General features: G+C 36.5%; 1 protein-coding gene across 1 annotated transcript in view; it reads right to left on the bottom strand.

The window, feature by feature from the left end:
- CTR9 (CTR9 homolog, Paf1/RNA polymerase II complex component) overlaps nucleotides 1-14,939 on the bottom strand; it is a 30,672-nt gene that overhangs the window by 5,403 nt on the left and 10,330 nt on the right. The window contains exons 5-20 of the mRNA XM_019551923.1: nucleotides 14,564-14,653; nucleotides 13,100-13,248; nucleotides 11,374-11,481; nucleotides 10,711-10,818; nucleotides 10,357-10,593; nucleotides 9,358-9,447; nucleotides 9,102-9,230; nucleotides 8,809-8,992; nucleotides 8,327-8,415; nucleotides 7,887-8,072; nucleotides 7,036-7,123; nucleotides 6,522-6,670; nucleotides 4,342-4,458; nucleotides 3,981-4,126; nucleotides 1,824-1,895; nucleotides 525-660 (exon numbers count right to left, since the gene is read on the bottom strand). Coding sequence (XP_019407468.1) covers nucleotides 525-660; nucleotides 1,824-1,895; nucleotides 3,981-4,126; nucleotides 4,342-4,458; nucleotides 6,522-6,670; nucleotides 7,036-7,123; nucleotides 7,887-8,072; nucleotides 8,327-8,415; nucleotides 8,809-8,992; nucleotides 9,102-9,230; nucleotides 9,358-9,447; nucleotides 10,357-10,593; nucleotides 10,711-10,818; nucleotides 11,374-11,481; nucleotides 13,100-13,248; nucleotides 14,564-14,653 — 2,078 coding nt within the window. The remainder of the gene's footprint in view (nucleotides 1-524; nucleotides 661-1,823; nucleotides 1,896-3,980; nucleotides 4,127-4,341; nucleotides 4,459-6,521; nucleotides 6,671-7,035; nucleotides 7,124-7,886; nucleotides 8,073-8,326; nucleotides 8,416-8,808; nucleotides 8,993-9,101; nucleotides 9,231-9,357; nucleotides 9,448-10,356; nucleotides 10,594-10,710; nucleotides 10,819-11,373; nucleotides 11,482-13,099; nucleotides 13,249-14,563; nucleotides 14,654-14,939) is intronic.

The raw sequence follows: 14,939 nt of genomic DNA, 5'->3' as shown, positions 1-14,939 counted from the left end.
ACAGTCCCTAAGCCCCGGACCTCCATTCCACTACTCACTATACACTTATCTGCATCCAGCTGCCAGGGCTGCTCTTACAACCCTACCTGGCTGTATGTGGACCACATGTTTGTGTGCACGGACACAAGTGCACCTGCTGCCTCCAACTGGCCCAAGCAGCTCTTTGCAGGCTGGAATGCTGCCAGCCTGCAAAGGGAAACCCATGCTTTCCCACATTTTTTTGGGACTTGCTCATGACCCTTTCAAATATTGTTATGATCCATTTTTGGGTTGTGACCCACAGGTTGAGAAACACTGCCCTATACAATGTCTGTTTATTTAAGTTTTGAACCAGGAAAGTTGAATTTTACTCTTTACCCACCCTTACCTTTTAATGTAAGCATTTAGGTATATGCAATTTTTCATTTCTAGTATTACCTTCTCAAAAACATTTTCCAGCTATCATCACAGAGCAAAAGAGGCAAATATACACATTAGAACAAACAAAACAAAACAGATACAAAGGATCACAAGGAACAACAAACCTGTTCTTTAAGTAGTTTTTGGCGGAGTAGTTCTTTTTCTTGTTCTTGTTTGGCTCGTAGCTCCCTCTCTTCTTCATCCTGCTTGCGTGCCCGAGCCACATGATACTGAGCTTGACTCAGTAAATCAGAGCACTGCCTGTAACATCCAATGTTTTCAGTTAATTAAAAGTTGACAGACATACTTCTTCAGAGAAGACACAGCTTATTGCAATACTAACTGTCCATGCCACTGAACAAAAACTATTTGAATTCCAGAATAATTTTACATTAGACTTTAGAAAATAATTCTTAAGTAGTATGAATCTTAAATTACTGAGTAAGCCTTTTGATTTAAGAACAGCTTCAGTACAGTTTACATGCATGCCATTACTCAAAAGCAGCTGTTTGTTAAAAAAAAATTAGAGCAAAAAAATAAATCCTTAAAACCTAAAGGGAAAATATTTTTAACTCACTTGAGTAGCTCTACAAGTACTCTTAACAAAAAAAAAAAAAAGGTGTTTTCCTAATTCTGGTTACTTATAAGTATCATCAGAAATAAAGATTTTCTATCAAAAAAAAAATTAAGGTTGTACTGTTAAATGCTCAAAAGTAAGGATGCTTTGAGCTATCTTGGTTCAACCCCTGTGAGCTGGTGCTCATGGTGTTGTTACACATGAAACCAAATGAGTGGTTTTCTCAATACATTTTTTTTCTGCCCAGAATCTTAGATATGCACATTTAACATCTTGTGTTGGGTACACGTGCAAGAGCCTGATAAATCTTTAATTTATAAACTATGTAATGAACAGAGTTTTTCATTTAATGTGTACCTTAAGAAACAGATGTCATATGCATAAAGTTAGAAAGGCTCATGTGAACAGTTTTGTAATTCCTTCAAGCCTTGGTAAATCAGCTAAGAAACTTGCACAGAGAAATTTGATTGTTTTAACTGATTTTCAGACTGTAAGAACTCTTCAGCTCACCCCAATTTCACCTGAACTATCAAACCACTTCTCAGTGATTTTGCAGGTTAGCTGCAAGATGTCAGCATTGACACTGAAGTAGCGGGGGAAGGAGAATGGTAGGAGGTCTAAGTCAAAAAATATCTTTTAAAAAGAAAATTGTTGTAATTAAAAAAAAGTAGCTCAATGTTTTTGTTCAATCTTGCAAATGTATACATTTCACCTAAATGTAAAAATGAAGCCTAAAAAAGGTTTTGAAAGTTATGAGCAACTAAAAAGAATTAAATATTGGATAACTGAGTTCAGCTCCAAGAAGAAAAAGACAGAGTTATAATCAGAATGAAGGAATGATTTTTACCTTGCTTCAGTAGCAGCAAGTGCCAAATCAAATCTCATTTTATCTCCTACTTTACTTAAATAACTGAAATATCTGGTGGGGGGAAACAAAAAACATTAAAACACTGCATATACATTTATACTTTTCTTTTAATAAGAAACTCAAGTAGTCAAATACACAGCGTGTCACTACAAAATTCTCTTACGACAAGAAGGAAAACAAACTTCTGTATCGGAATACTGTGCTTGGATCTTTTAGTACCAATGAATGTTTATATCTTTAAAGGCTGGTTTCCTTCATTAAAACATCCTAAAGATGTTATCATGGTAGTGCACTTTTTCACTTTTAATTCACAAGGATTCCAAAATGTTTATAGACTTTGCATAATGACTGAATTATGCATTATAAATAATGTCCTATATGGAATATGGCAATCATATGATGTTGCTAACCCTGTTAAACAACTGTGCTTGTTCAGTACTAGTTAGGAATAAAACATTCATTCAATTGAAACTATTGGGTAGGCAGAAATTTGCCCATGATTAACTCATGTTAAACACGCCTAGCTATTGCGAAAAGAGATTGTATCTTTGTAGCATAGTTTTCTTTGTTCCATTCCCACACAAAGGAGACATAGCTCAGTTTGTCTAGTAGTCAAAGCTTAGAACTTTCAGTTAGTTAAAAAGTTTTAAAAGTCATCTTAGAGTCCAAGTCCAAACACTGCCTTTGATTCTGTACTACAGTAGGCCAAATTCTTTGAAGACAGAAATGTCAGAAGGTTCCTATTTACTGGAATCCTTTATATAGAGTAGGGAATAAGAGTTCAGAAGCAGAGATCTTTGCAAAAAGGACTTTCAAGACTGCCTCCACCTCATAACAAGTCAGTTTTGCCTAGGATAATCTCATATTCTCAGCATCTGTTTCTGCTGGCCTTGCTTAATCCAGTCCTGCTGCCTGCTGTTTGCAGCCCTGGCTGACATCATCATCATCAACCGAAGTTTTCAACACCGACAGGAAGGAGCTGGTGCATCAGTAAGTATATTGCTGCACTTGTCAGACTATCTGTGTTCCATTTGTCACAACCTAAAGTAAATAACTGAATGTGCAATGAGCAGAAGACGATATAGAAAACAACTTTTCTTTGACAGCTATCTCCTCCATCCCAGTTTACATACTCCTGGCAGAAACACGTACCTCAGAAGGTACAGCAACTGCACAGACAGGTAAACTGGGATGGACCCCAAAATATTCAGATGCTGAAACTTCTGAATGGCATGTAACAGAGACAATAAGTACCAACATCCTCACAGAATGAGAAGTAATCCACACAAGAGAAGACACAGGTTCTCTTTTGAAGTTAAATAATCAAAACACTTTTGCTATTATAGAAGCTTTTTCCTATGCTGGACTGAGCTAACGTTCTACAGCAAATGAGAAAGGACAAAGTTTTTCACATACGATTTATATTCCACTCCCAAGTTTATCTAATAAATTTCTGTCAGCAAATTGCGTGTTGGAAGTTTGAATTTTCTCTGATTGGAAAGTAAAACACCCTTTTTTATTTGGACATTTTCACCAGGAGAAATTAAAGATTTCTAACACAATTTATAAATGGAAAGTCAGTTTGGACAGACTATTTTGTATTACAACATGTACTAGAATTTTGAAATAATTGTTAATAAAAATAATTTTAGCTAATGAGTAATATAACTGGAAATGTTTGTACCAAAATCAAGCCAGGTGAATTTTTACATTTATTTTAACACTATGTTTAGGTAAGTGTTTTACACCAGATACATATATATATATAATTAGAAAAAACCATCTTGGTGATGGAACCTTTTTTTCTCCTTTGAACATTCTTTGCTGCTAGGAGGAGCTATATTAGATCCTAGAACGTATAAAATGACTTCCCTGGGGACTCTCTTAGTACTCCATCAGAACATGTGGCTTTAAAATAAGTAAAAACTGGATCCAGTGCAAGTACTGAGAAGGTTCCCCTTCCAGGCCCCTACTTTCTATAACTCATGTTTTTTCACAAACAACATAGAACATGTACAATTTTTATATAACCCAAGTTCACTGATCTCAAAGTTAAAATTTGGGATGTAAAACTGATTGTTTTCTTTACTCCTCGCCTTTGACTAACTGTACTGTTATCCACAAATCAAACTTTACCTGTGGGCTAGCTCCAGTTCCTTCACAGCATTTAGTACCTCTTTCAGGTTACTTTTTTCATCTTTGAGGACAGAAGTGGCTAGTCTCTGCAGCACTAGAGCCACGTTAAACATGAGGACAGTATCACTAGGTGCTACGTGTCTAGCCTGCGAAAGAAATGCACATTTTGTTTTGCTCTGTTTTAACACAGCCCCAAATTATCAGTGTCACATGGCTTATAAATATAATTATTTCAACCTGTTATATTTAAAAAGATATACAAGCTTACTTTATCAATATTATGACATATAAAACCATGCAATAAACAAACAGTCTCTTTTAATTTTTTTTTTTTCAAAGAACTATATTTAAATGTTTTTACCTTCAGCAAAGTCTGTTTGCATTCTTGTAACTTGCCACATTTGAAGAGTGCTCGGGCCAAGTACAACAATACCTCAGTATTCTGATGCTTATAGAACTTTCTAAGGCAGTTTTCATACTGAAAAGGAGGAAATGAATTATGAAAAATAGTGACTAGTTCTTTAAACTAGTATAAAAACTTCCATACCTAACTCTACATACCTCAGGTACTATTCATAAAAACTCATTTACAAAGATATTTTATTTAAAAATTAGTTTAACCCTGTTGGGTCAATCTGTGGTGCCTTCTTTCTTCTAACGAATCTGAAACCTTTTCTAATATATGGAGTTCCCAATTCTTGTGAAAGCTGGTAGGAGTCCTACAAAACTTCTTAGCTAAATATCAAGGGAACCCATGCATCGTTAGTTACAGAAGACAGAGATAAACTTCCATTATTTCCAATCATGTGAAAGGTGAGGGAGCACGAAACCAACATATTCTCTTTATTGTTGAAATATAAAGTGCAGCTGTCACATCCCAACACACTAGCTACCATCACCACTCACTAGGTGTCAACTGTGCTTGGTTCCCCAATTTTTATTGTATTTAATGGTCAAGAATACTGTATTTGGCAAGTGGGTCTTTACATACTTCAATGCAAAGAAAATATGCTAATACTATTCTATACAATGATTTGTAGCTATAGTGGTCTAGATTATGGAATTATACTTCTCTTTTAATGGAGTAATGGTATTTACTTAATGCTTTGAGTCAGGGTGGAATTGACTATTGTTGAGCCCAGGAAGTGACAATAAACCTTTTCACTTTCTTGAATGTAGCTTTTGATTCTCCATTGTTCTACAAAGACGACACTCAATGCTACGATGGTCAATATTAATGTTTTTTCTGCATGTCAATCAGAAAGAAGAAGCGACTTAATTTGTCACTGAAGTTGCAATGTCCATAAAGAACCCATTTGTAGAACTGTTAGAGTAACTTATCAACAGCAGGATATTGGCTTCACCTGAAAGGAGTGCCAGATGCATTCACACACAACAAGGGATTCATGTTATAGTAACTACTGGTAGATCTAATCTCTTCAGGGTTTTTTTTAACTGTATTGAACCCCCCCCCACAGATATTCTTATAAGGCTATACTGAACCTCTCTGATGTATTTATTAAGTGAACCAAGTATATATAAATTTAGCTTGGGCTCAATTTTCACATAATAAGAGTTTGTTTAGAGCAACAGTTTACAACCTCGCTAGACTCAAGCCACCCCTCCAAAAGTGCCAGCTCTTAGTTTTGGTTTCTTTTTTTGACTGTAGAAAAAAAAAAAATTGACCTATTCTTCTGTTCAAAAGAATTCAGAAAGACCGCAACAGGTCAAACTGTTTTTGACACTACGGATTCCTATTTGAAATCTTTGCATTTGTCTTGTGAATCACATACAGGTGTTTACATCCCTAACAGTGTTAATGCTGGATGCCATCAAGTGATACCCCTAAGGGGCTCTTATGGCACCTGGTTGAGAATCACTGGTTTAAAGCATCTATCTAGCTTGTTATACATACTAGTGATAAGAAAAATATTTGGCAATATTTTTCTAGCAGATGGATGCTGCTAAGGAAGCCATCTCATGCATAGAGAACACAGCTTGACCTGGTTGCCAGCATGCAGAAGGCAACTGGTCTCTGAATTATTTAAGTAGGTGTCTTAAGTCATGTATTGGTCCAATTATACTGCTAGGATCACTTGTGTGTCAAGAGGGCATGAAGTTCCGAAAACTTCAGAACTACCATGAAATTCAGTAGCTACTTCCTAAGCAGGAAACTCTGTTATGAAGAAGTTACAGAAAACTCCTAATGTACTTCAATAATGTTTTGAGATAATATAGAAAACTAATGTTATTTGCCTAAATAATACATGATAAAAGAAGCTTCATCAGACCAAATTTCTATAATCCACTTCACACCATAACTCTGCTGAGGATGGCACAGAAGAGAAAATTTTAAGCTGACAGATGCCCTGGTGTTCATGTCCACAACTGGCATCAAGACTTAATTTGATAGTTAATAGATTTTAAAAGTAGATCTTTTATTCGTTATAAAAAGCTATCCAAATCCCCAGAAACTACCAATGTTATGCTCTAGATATACTCCTTTGCTACCTAATCCATGGTTCAATTTATAGAGGTTACCATCTGCACAGCACTGATGTATTGTTTCTGTTCTACGTAGATGTGTGCCAGATTTAGCCACACATCACTGATATCTGCTGTTGCCTCTCTCACTTGGGCAAAGACATCACGAGCCTCACGGAAATATCCTTTGTGTGCCAATACAGCTCCTAAAAGAAAAGTGAAATGTACATTGTAAGCTTCCAGGCTTTTGTACTATGCACTACCACTAAAATTATAGAACACTAAACAGATAATTAAGAGCTGTGAGACAGCTGCTGTGCACAATATATCATCCCTAAGATTAGTAAATGTACAGGCTCTGCATAAAACAAGATTTCATAGATTTCACAGACATTAGGGCTGGAAGGGACCTCACAAGATCACTGGGTCCAGCCCCCCACCCAAAGGGCAAGAAAAAAGGACAAGTTAAGGATTAATACTTGGAGCATTCTGCAGTTTATATACCAGAAATAAGAAATCCAAAAATCATCACTACTAAACTACTAAAGAAAATTCAAATCTAATAAATCACCTATGCCATTAGCAGCATACAAATTCTTTGGATCATTTCTGAGTACTTGCTTGTAGATTGCTAGTGCACGATCTTGATGCCGCTTTTCCTGTTAAAAAAAGGAATAAGAAAACAAAACAATCCTTTACTGAAACTTCAGAATGAGTGCCTGGTGTTTTACTATGAAGCCTGCCAGATATGCAATATAAGATGCATTTCGTAAGGTGCACAGACAGAAACTACACACAATCAGCCCCCTGAAAGCACTCTATAACCATGCTGTGATGTGTGCATGGCTGCAGAGCACTTTTAAAGTGGCTGATCGTGAGAAAGATTAATCCTCCTCAAATGAGGTATCAGATGAAGGCACTCTACTTTAGAGCACCTTAGGGCCCTTTTGTCCTCTAGGATTAGTTTGTTGTATGATCGGAGCTGTCAGCAAGAAGGGAGGGAGGGAGGATGGGGAAGCCAGTAGGGTTCCAGCTGCCCGCTAGGGTTTGCCTAGCTTAAGCTGGAGGGGGAGTGAGAAGTTAGAGCCCCCTGCCTTGTGACCTACCTCCCCGACAAGCTCAGGTTGGACAAACCCAGTAAGCAGCTCACTGCTGCTGGCTTCCCCATCCCTTCCTGCTGGCAGCCCCAGAGCTGGGGAGGGGCATGGCTGAGGAGAGGGGCAGCTTCTTCACTGGGGAGACAGTTGGCACCTTGCCTGCGTGCTTGCCTGCCAGCAAGTTCAATTCCCATCCCAACCCAACAGGCACATGTCTATTGGATTGGGTTGGGGTGGGGGAGCTCTAAGTCATGGCCCTTTATGTAAAGTACCATGAGTTACAGAAGGGGATTGCATGTCTGACAGCATGCAAAGAAGCAGTTACCTTCTCTCTGTCCCTGGTGGGCTGATGTAGAGTTTGCAACCAAACATTGCCAAGAGCCAACATGGAATAAGTATCGTTCTGTGTAGATGGCTGCTTCAATATCCTCTCAAATTTCTTCTGTCCTGGACCCCACTCTTGTTTAGCCAAGTGAAGATTCCCAATCAATGACCAAGCATCCGGATGGTCCTGAAACAAAATCAGTATAAAAAGTAACCTAAGGACTGATTTCACTTACTGTATTGTACAGAAAATATACACATGTTAATTACTACTATTACATACGTGTAATCTACGAGTTACTTTTCTATATAAAGGAATAAAAGAAGTGAATAAATGCAAGAGATTATTTCAGACACCTTGTATATGTTAAGCTGAAAAACAAGTTTACTGGACTATCAGCTTCAAATTTTAGTTCTACACCAAGATGTTTAAACACTAACCTGATTTATCTGCAGTGCTTCTTTAAACCAATCAGAAGCTTCATAAAAGTTTCCTTTGTCTCTAGCCATAGCTCCCAATCGCAAGTAACCTAAAAACAGAAAATACTTCAAAACAGTTTAAATAATAGGGCTTGTATAAATCCATAGACTTTGCCTTTTTCTTGAGATGTTTAGGATGGCAAGCACCCAAAGATAGTTTAAAATTTATATGGACACATTATATGCATGCAACTTCTTGCTTACACCAAATAATTTTTCAATTGGCAAGCTTTGTGCTACATGGAAATTACAGTCTTTATAAAATTTAATTAAATAGTCCAGTTTCTCCTATGAGCTTCAGAGAGAATGAAAATGAAACTCAAAGAACAAAGGACATCTTTGATTTACCATTTATATAAGCCAAGTTATATACATTGATAAAAAGCTTCAAAATACTTATCTTAAAACTATAGAGGATTGTTGAACTAATTAAAAACACTTACAGTCAACATAATTAGGATGTTCTCTTAAAATGTTTTTATACAACTTTTCTGCTTCATGGAATTCACACATTGCCTCATATAGTCTAGCAAGATTATAGGATGTGGTCACTGAAATAGCATTGTAGTAATGTTCATCATGCTCAGCTTCTGCCTTGGCACGATCCAGTGATGCCAAAAAATATTTCTAAAGGTAAGAAAATAATAGTAAAACAGAACAATATTTAAAAGAAATTCCTGAATAATCACAAAACAAACTCGGACCTTAATTTGAATGGTAGCAATTAGTTTGGTACCTTTGCTTCACCTAGGTTTCCAAGTCTAAAGTGGAGAGCACCAACATTATTCAAAATCTCTGGCGGTACATCTGCCTGCACTTTCTCTTGAAGTATGCGAGTTGCTGTTCCGTAGGCTGACAGAGCCCCCTGTGTGGTTGTAAAATACAAAAGGAGGGGAAAAAAATGAAGGGAAAAAAGTAATAGGATGAATTCCAAGCATGTCTGCATAAAAAGGGAGCATTGCACAATGTGTACATTTTACAGAATGCAATACCTGTATATCAGTCTGCTCTAGAATCTGTGCTAGTTCAATCCATGCTTCCACATCATCTGGATACTGTTCTGTAACCTTCTTCAAGTGTCCCTGAAAACACCAAACATTTATGCAATTAATATATTAAACATACTAAGTGTGAAAATAAACACCATAGGAGTTATCTTTTCAAGCTCTCTCTCTTTTCTCTAAACCATGAAGGTCTAATGGTCCAACACTAGCATATAACTAGACAAAGCTGGCCAGAAAAGAAATATATACGTCCAGCTGCAGTACCCTGAAACACATCATGTAGCTCTATACATGCTCCTGACTAAATCAGCAGTAGTATAGCTGCATCCACAGGATGCATCGAGCAGGCTAGTAGACACTGCCAAAGCCCATCCCAACTAATCCACTGCATGGACACTGCTACACTGATACAGGGGATAGCATACAAAAAGGCACACAACACTGAGGGTATAACCACTGGACTTGGTAAGCTGGTGTTTTAGATATGGATTTATTTTAGCACTTTATTACCAAATATACCAAGAAAAGGTTTTGACAGTGTCCTTTCAGAATGGGTGGACAAGAATATATTTACAACTTCAATAAGGCATGCTTTATTTTCTTCCCCTGCTCCCCCAGAGGACTTGTTATTTGTGCACGGGGAATGTTTGGGGTTTTTTTGTTTGTTTGTTTTTTTAAAGATAACAGAAACTAAAATGGCTGCTTCTAGTTAAAAGCCCCTTGGGCTCATTTTTATTTCAGAAGATACTACCTTCTCTGCAGTTTATGGTATCTGTCAATAAAGATAAAAATTCACCAGAAATATACACTGAGCTCCATGTTTACAGTAAAGTAACCCTGATTTTTGGGACATTACAACTTAGATTTTAAGGCTCAATTTCTGCTCTTGGATACAAGAACAGATCTGGGGAACCAATGTACATTCAAGATCATCACACCAACAGACAGGACTCAGAACAAAAATTCATCATCCAAGTCTGGCTGTACCTTTGCAATATCTCTTTTTTCCTGGTCTTCAGAAGCTGCATACAGCGATCCAAGGATTTTCATAGTCTCATAATTGTTTGGATAGGCTTTCAAAACTTTTTCAAAGCACTGTGATGCATTCTCCTTGTCTCCCCGATAAATGTACATTTGACCCAAACCAAAAAATGGTAATACAAAAGAAGAGGAGGCAAATTGTGTGGCTTGGTAGTAATATTGGAAAGCCTGGTCATAATCTTCCTAATTAAAAAAGAAAAGCAAAGGGATTACTGTATTTTGTATTTAAATTATTTGAACTCATTGAATATCAAAAATTCTAAATATAACATAGAAGAGTACTTTTAAAAGTTATCATACCTGTACATGAAAAGATCTAGCCAGCTGGTAGCAACTCTCTGCCTGCATAGCTTCAACTTCTGTATTATGGAAAGCATGAAGAGCCAAGTGTTGTACCTTTCCGTAATCCTGAATAAGGAAAATAAGACTCAGTTTGGAGGGATAGGGGAAGAAATCAATTCCCATTTATGTAGAAGTTTAAGTTTCCCAGAAACAAAAAGGACAGGCAAGTTAAAAAGTAACTTTTGCTATGTTAAAAACAACATATTTCATTTTAGGAGTTTACTATGCTTTTCACTATGCCAGTTTTAAAAACAGGCAATAGCCAACTGCCTTTAGGAACATAGGTTGTGTTTAATTTAAAGAAGCAACTCATTTTTGTGGCTTTCTTGAGAAAAAAAACTAACAAGGGACTTGAAAGTTAAAAACTTCATGCTTGCCTGTCTACAATAACAAGTTTATTCTTTGCAACTTTGGACCTTTCCAAAGTCAAAGGATATTTAAAATATGATTTTTTTAATGTGTACTTTAATACCTTACAAAATGCAGGTGAAGTAAATATTAAGTCATTATACAATATTAAGTAATAATACAGGGCAGAAATGGGAATGTATTCGTGACAGCAGAACAGTTGCTGTTTAAGACGTTATGAAATCTTCCATAAATATTCTGTAACACTCTTACCTTTTTGAAGAAGAAGTGATTAGCTAAGTGGTTCAACACCATTGGGTTACTGGGATCAATTGTGTAAGCTCTAGAGAGGAGCTGGACACCATTTTTGATGGAATCAGCCTACATGAAACATTGAGAGATCTCAACACCACATATGAACAGGTATTTTTCTCATTATAAACATCTTTAGAATCATACTTTCAAAAGTCAGCAAAATGTTACCCAGTTAGAATCTCTTCCTGGATTTATAATATTTGAAAGCACCTCTTTGAAAGTTCATCAGGCTTTGCAGACTTTTGTTTTTGAACTAAGAACACAGAACAGAACCCTGTAGAGTGGAATTATTTCAATATATTGGTTATATTAACAACCTTCTGCTGATACTGAGCGGTACCCTGGCAGCACCCCTGAAAGGTTCTCAAGACAGCCCAGGGTGCCACAAAAACCTAGCTGAGAATCACTAGTTTAGGGAAACCATATAAAAAACATTACCATATAAAAATACATTTACAAGTGTATTTTTAAAGCTCTGTCATAGGACTACACTTAAAATTTAAATGTTAATTAGAACCAAAAGATATCCACTTGCTTGGTAAATGGAGTGTACCATAAAAACAGTGCTTGGACTATGCTCGTGTTCTACCAAACTTAGCTATTTCTGCCATGGCATAAGATGCAGTTACAACAGCCCAGCTTATGTAAACTGGAATAAGCTACACCACTATAGTTTTAAATCAACCCAAAAGGGATACTGTAAATTGCATTACAAAAACCTAAACTTGACTGAGAAAAATCAACCAACATGTATACTGCAGAGTCTGCACTAGTTCACCTTCAGAGAGATATTACCATGTTAGTTTTGACATAAAAAACGATGAACCAGTTCACCTTTTTCTATATTAACTAAATAATATATGATAAAAGAAGCTTCAGACCAAATTTCTATAATCCAATTCACACCATAACTCTGAAGATGGCACAGAAGGGAAAATTTTAAGCTGACAGATGCCTTAGTATTCATATCCACAACTGGCATTCAGACTTAATTTGGCAGTTAATAAGATTTTACAAGTAGATCTTTTATTTGTTATAAAAAGCTATTCAGATTCCCAGAAACTACCAATGTTATATCCTAGATATATTCACCTGAGGGACTCTCTCATCATGACACTGTGTACCAACTACTGAAAAGCCAGTACTAGATTCCTTCTTTATACAAATAGTGAAGAGGGCTGCTGGTGGGATGCCTGCTTTGTGTACATCTTATCACCACAAAGCTGAGGTACCCTGGAATTTGCAGACTTTCAGAACATTCTACAGGGACTGTTTGATATATCACTTTCACAGAGTTCAACATGGCTCTAGTAATGACTGACATGTTCCAGTGTATTCAGAGTCAATGCCCGTGAAACAAGGTAAATGGACTAAAATCTGTTCTTAGTTCATTAATTTTAGACAGCTGGCAATGTATTGAGCACATGTATGCAGCTGCCTGCTGTTATAAGCCAGAAGAAAATAGTTAACAAACCACTATACTTTTTCCTATAATATTTAGTGGGCATATTACATCTGGAAGTTGACTAAAACATATGAATCTCCCCTGAGTATTCAACAATTTAATTTGTGCTGTTTGTATTCTTACTCAGACTTGCAATTGCATTTCATAGTGATGCTGACTGAAGTAATTCAGTGATCATGCAAATATACATTTTCAAGCCTCCCCCCAGGTCCCACTTACCTCTTTGTTATTGAGTTCCAAAACAGCCAGCCCGACCAAAGCCCCTACACATTTTGAGTTGAGCTCTAGAGCCCGACTGAATGCCAGACGAGCTTTTTCCAGCTTATTCAATTTCACAAAGCAGTGGCCCATACCTAACCGAACCTCAGCTAGAAAAGAAGAGCAAGTCACTCAAAATCTCAAACTCTTTACATACATACTTGTTACTCTGAACTGATGGCAAAGTGAAATCCTTACTTTTTAAAGTTCTATGGGGGACACTGATTCAGACTCTATTCAGAGATAGCCTTATGCATTAGTGACCTCAATAGTGTAGTATGGCCTCAATTTCTACTGCATTTATGCCTTTAATTGTTTCAGATAACCACTTTTTTAGTTAATGGAATAAAATGTGAAAAATGGTATCGGTATAGCGTGCTGTGTATTTATAATTATTTCTAAATTTATTTCATTTTAGTTTAGTTATTTTTAGAAAGAAATGCATTATAAAATTGTCAGGAGGAAAAGTTGGAAGTCTGACCAGCTATATAGATAACAGCTGGTACTTCTGGCACTTTAGAAAATGTAGATGGTTTAGAACTGTGGGATAAGCCAATTAGCTGTTTCTTTGGAAACAATTATCAGTGAAAGGATTAACAAATGAGGCCAAAGTCAAATTAATTTTGATTTTCATAGACAATTAAGTTAGTTAATTTGGAAGAGGGCATACCACAGCACTCTCTTTTCAAGCTCCCTGTACACTATGAATAAAGAGGTAACTTATATTTACAAATAAACCAGAATGAATTAAATAAAGTGCTAAATACAAACTAAGCAAAAGTTGTAAAAAAGGAAGAAATTCTTAGGCTAATATGTGGCTGCAGAAACACAAAATCCAAAAGGGACCTGTTAGAGGAGACACTGGCAGAGCAATCTGCATGCACATATTGCATCATGCAAAATGTTTAAGAACACTTGCTCCTATGCTAAGAGCATGTAACAATTTCAAGTACCTGTTTAAATTTCTAACTACATGAACTGCTACTGTTTTTTTCCTGTTTTATCCAGAATTTTAGTAATTAAAAAAAAAAAATTTACGATCCAATGGACACTAGTATTTGTGGGCTTTGAGTTCTTTGCTAACTCTGAAGCAAAAGCTTCTTCTTATATTCAGTTTTGGAAGACCTGTGAGTACCTCCCAAACTTCCCATTCAAAAAGTTGGTCCTAGTTTGTCAGTTTCTTTGGACAACCTGTTTTTATTTTTGTATCAGCTCTTTAAAAAAAATCATCAATCAAAAATTCATTAAGCAGAAAGCCGATCTATTCTATAAGAGTTCCATTTTTGCAGTTCACAACTGTAAAAGGGTGCATTCTATAAAGCTACCTTTTCTAGTACCTGAAATAATCATATAGACTTATTTAAGGCCGGAACAACTTAATAAGGCTCCTTATACCTTCAATGGAAAAGATATTCTACCTCTTACCTGGGCAACCAGGATTCGTTCGCAGTGCCTTCTTATAGTAGGCAAGGGCTCCTCTATAATCTTTCTTGTTGAATGAAATGCACGCTTTACCTGTTACAAAAACAGTTTCAGAAGATAATAAACATGATCTGCTGAAGTTGTTCCACACTGCCCTTTTCAGTAGCTGCTGCTGTAATTAATGGAATTAAGTGAAGTCATATATATAGTCAGGAAAATCCCTGCAATGACAAACCTCTGAGTTTCAATAAGTTCAAAAAATAAAATTAACACAGGACAAGGTTACTTTTTGCTAGTTTTCATAGATTTCATAGACATTAGGGCTGGAAGGGACCTCGGGAGATCATCGAGTCCAGCCCCCTGCCCAAAGGGCAGGAAG

This window comes from Crocodylus porosus, unplaced genomic scaffold (assembly GCF_001723895.1).
Source record: "Crocodylus porosus isolate Cpor-Errol unplaced genomic scaffold, CroPor_comp1, whole genome shotgun sequence".
Lineage (NCBI taxonomy): Eukaryota > Metazoa > Chordata > Crocodylia > Crocodylidae > Crocodylus > Crocodylus porosus.
Note: the sequence above shows the minus strand (reverse complement) of the source record. Positions and strands in the feature narration are given on the sequence as shown.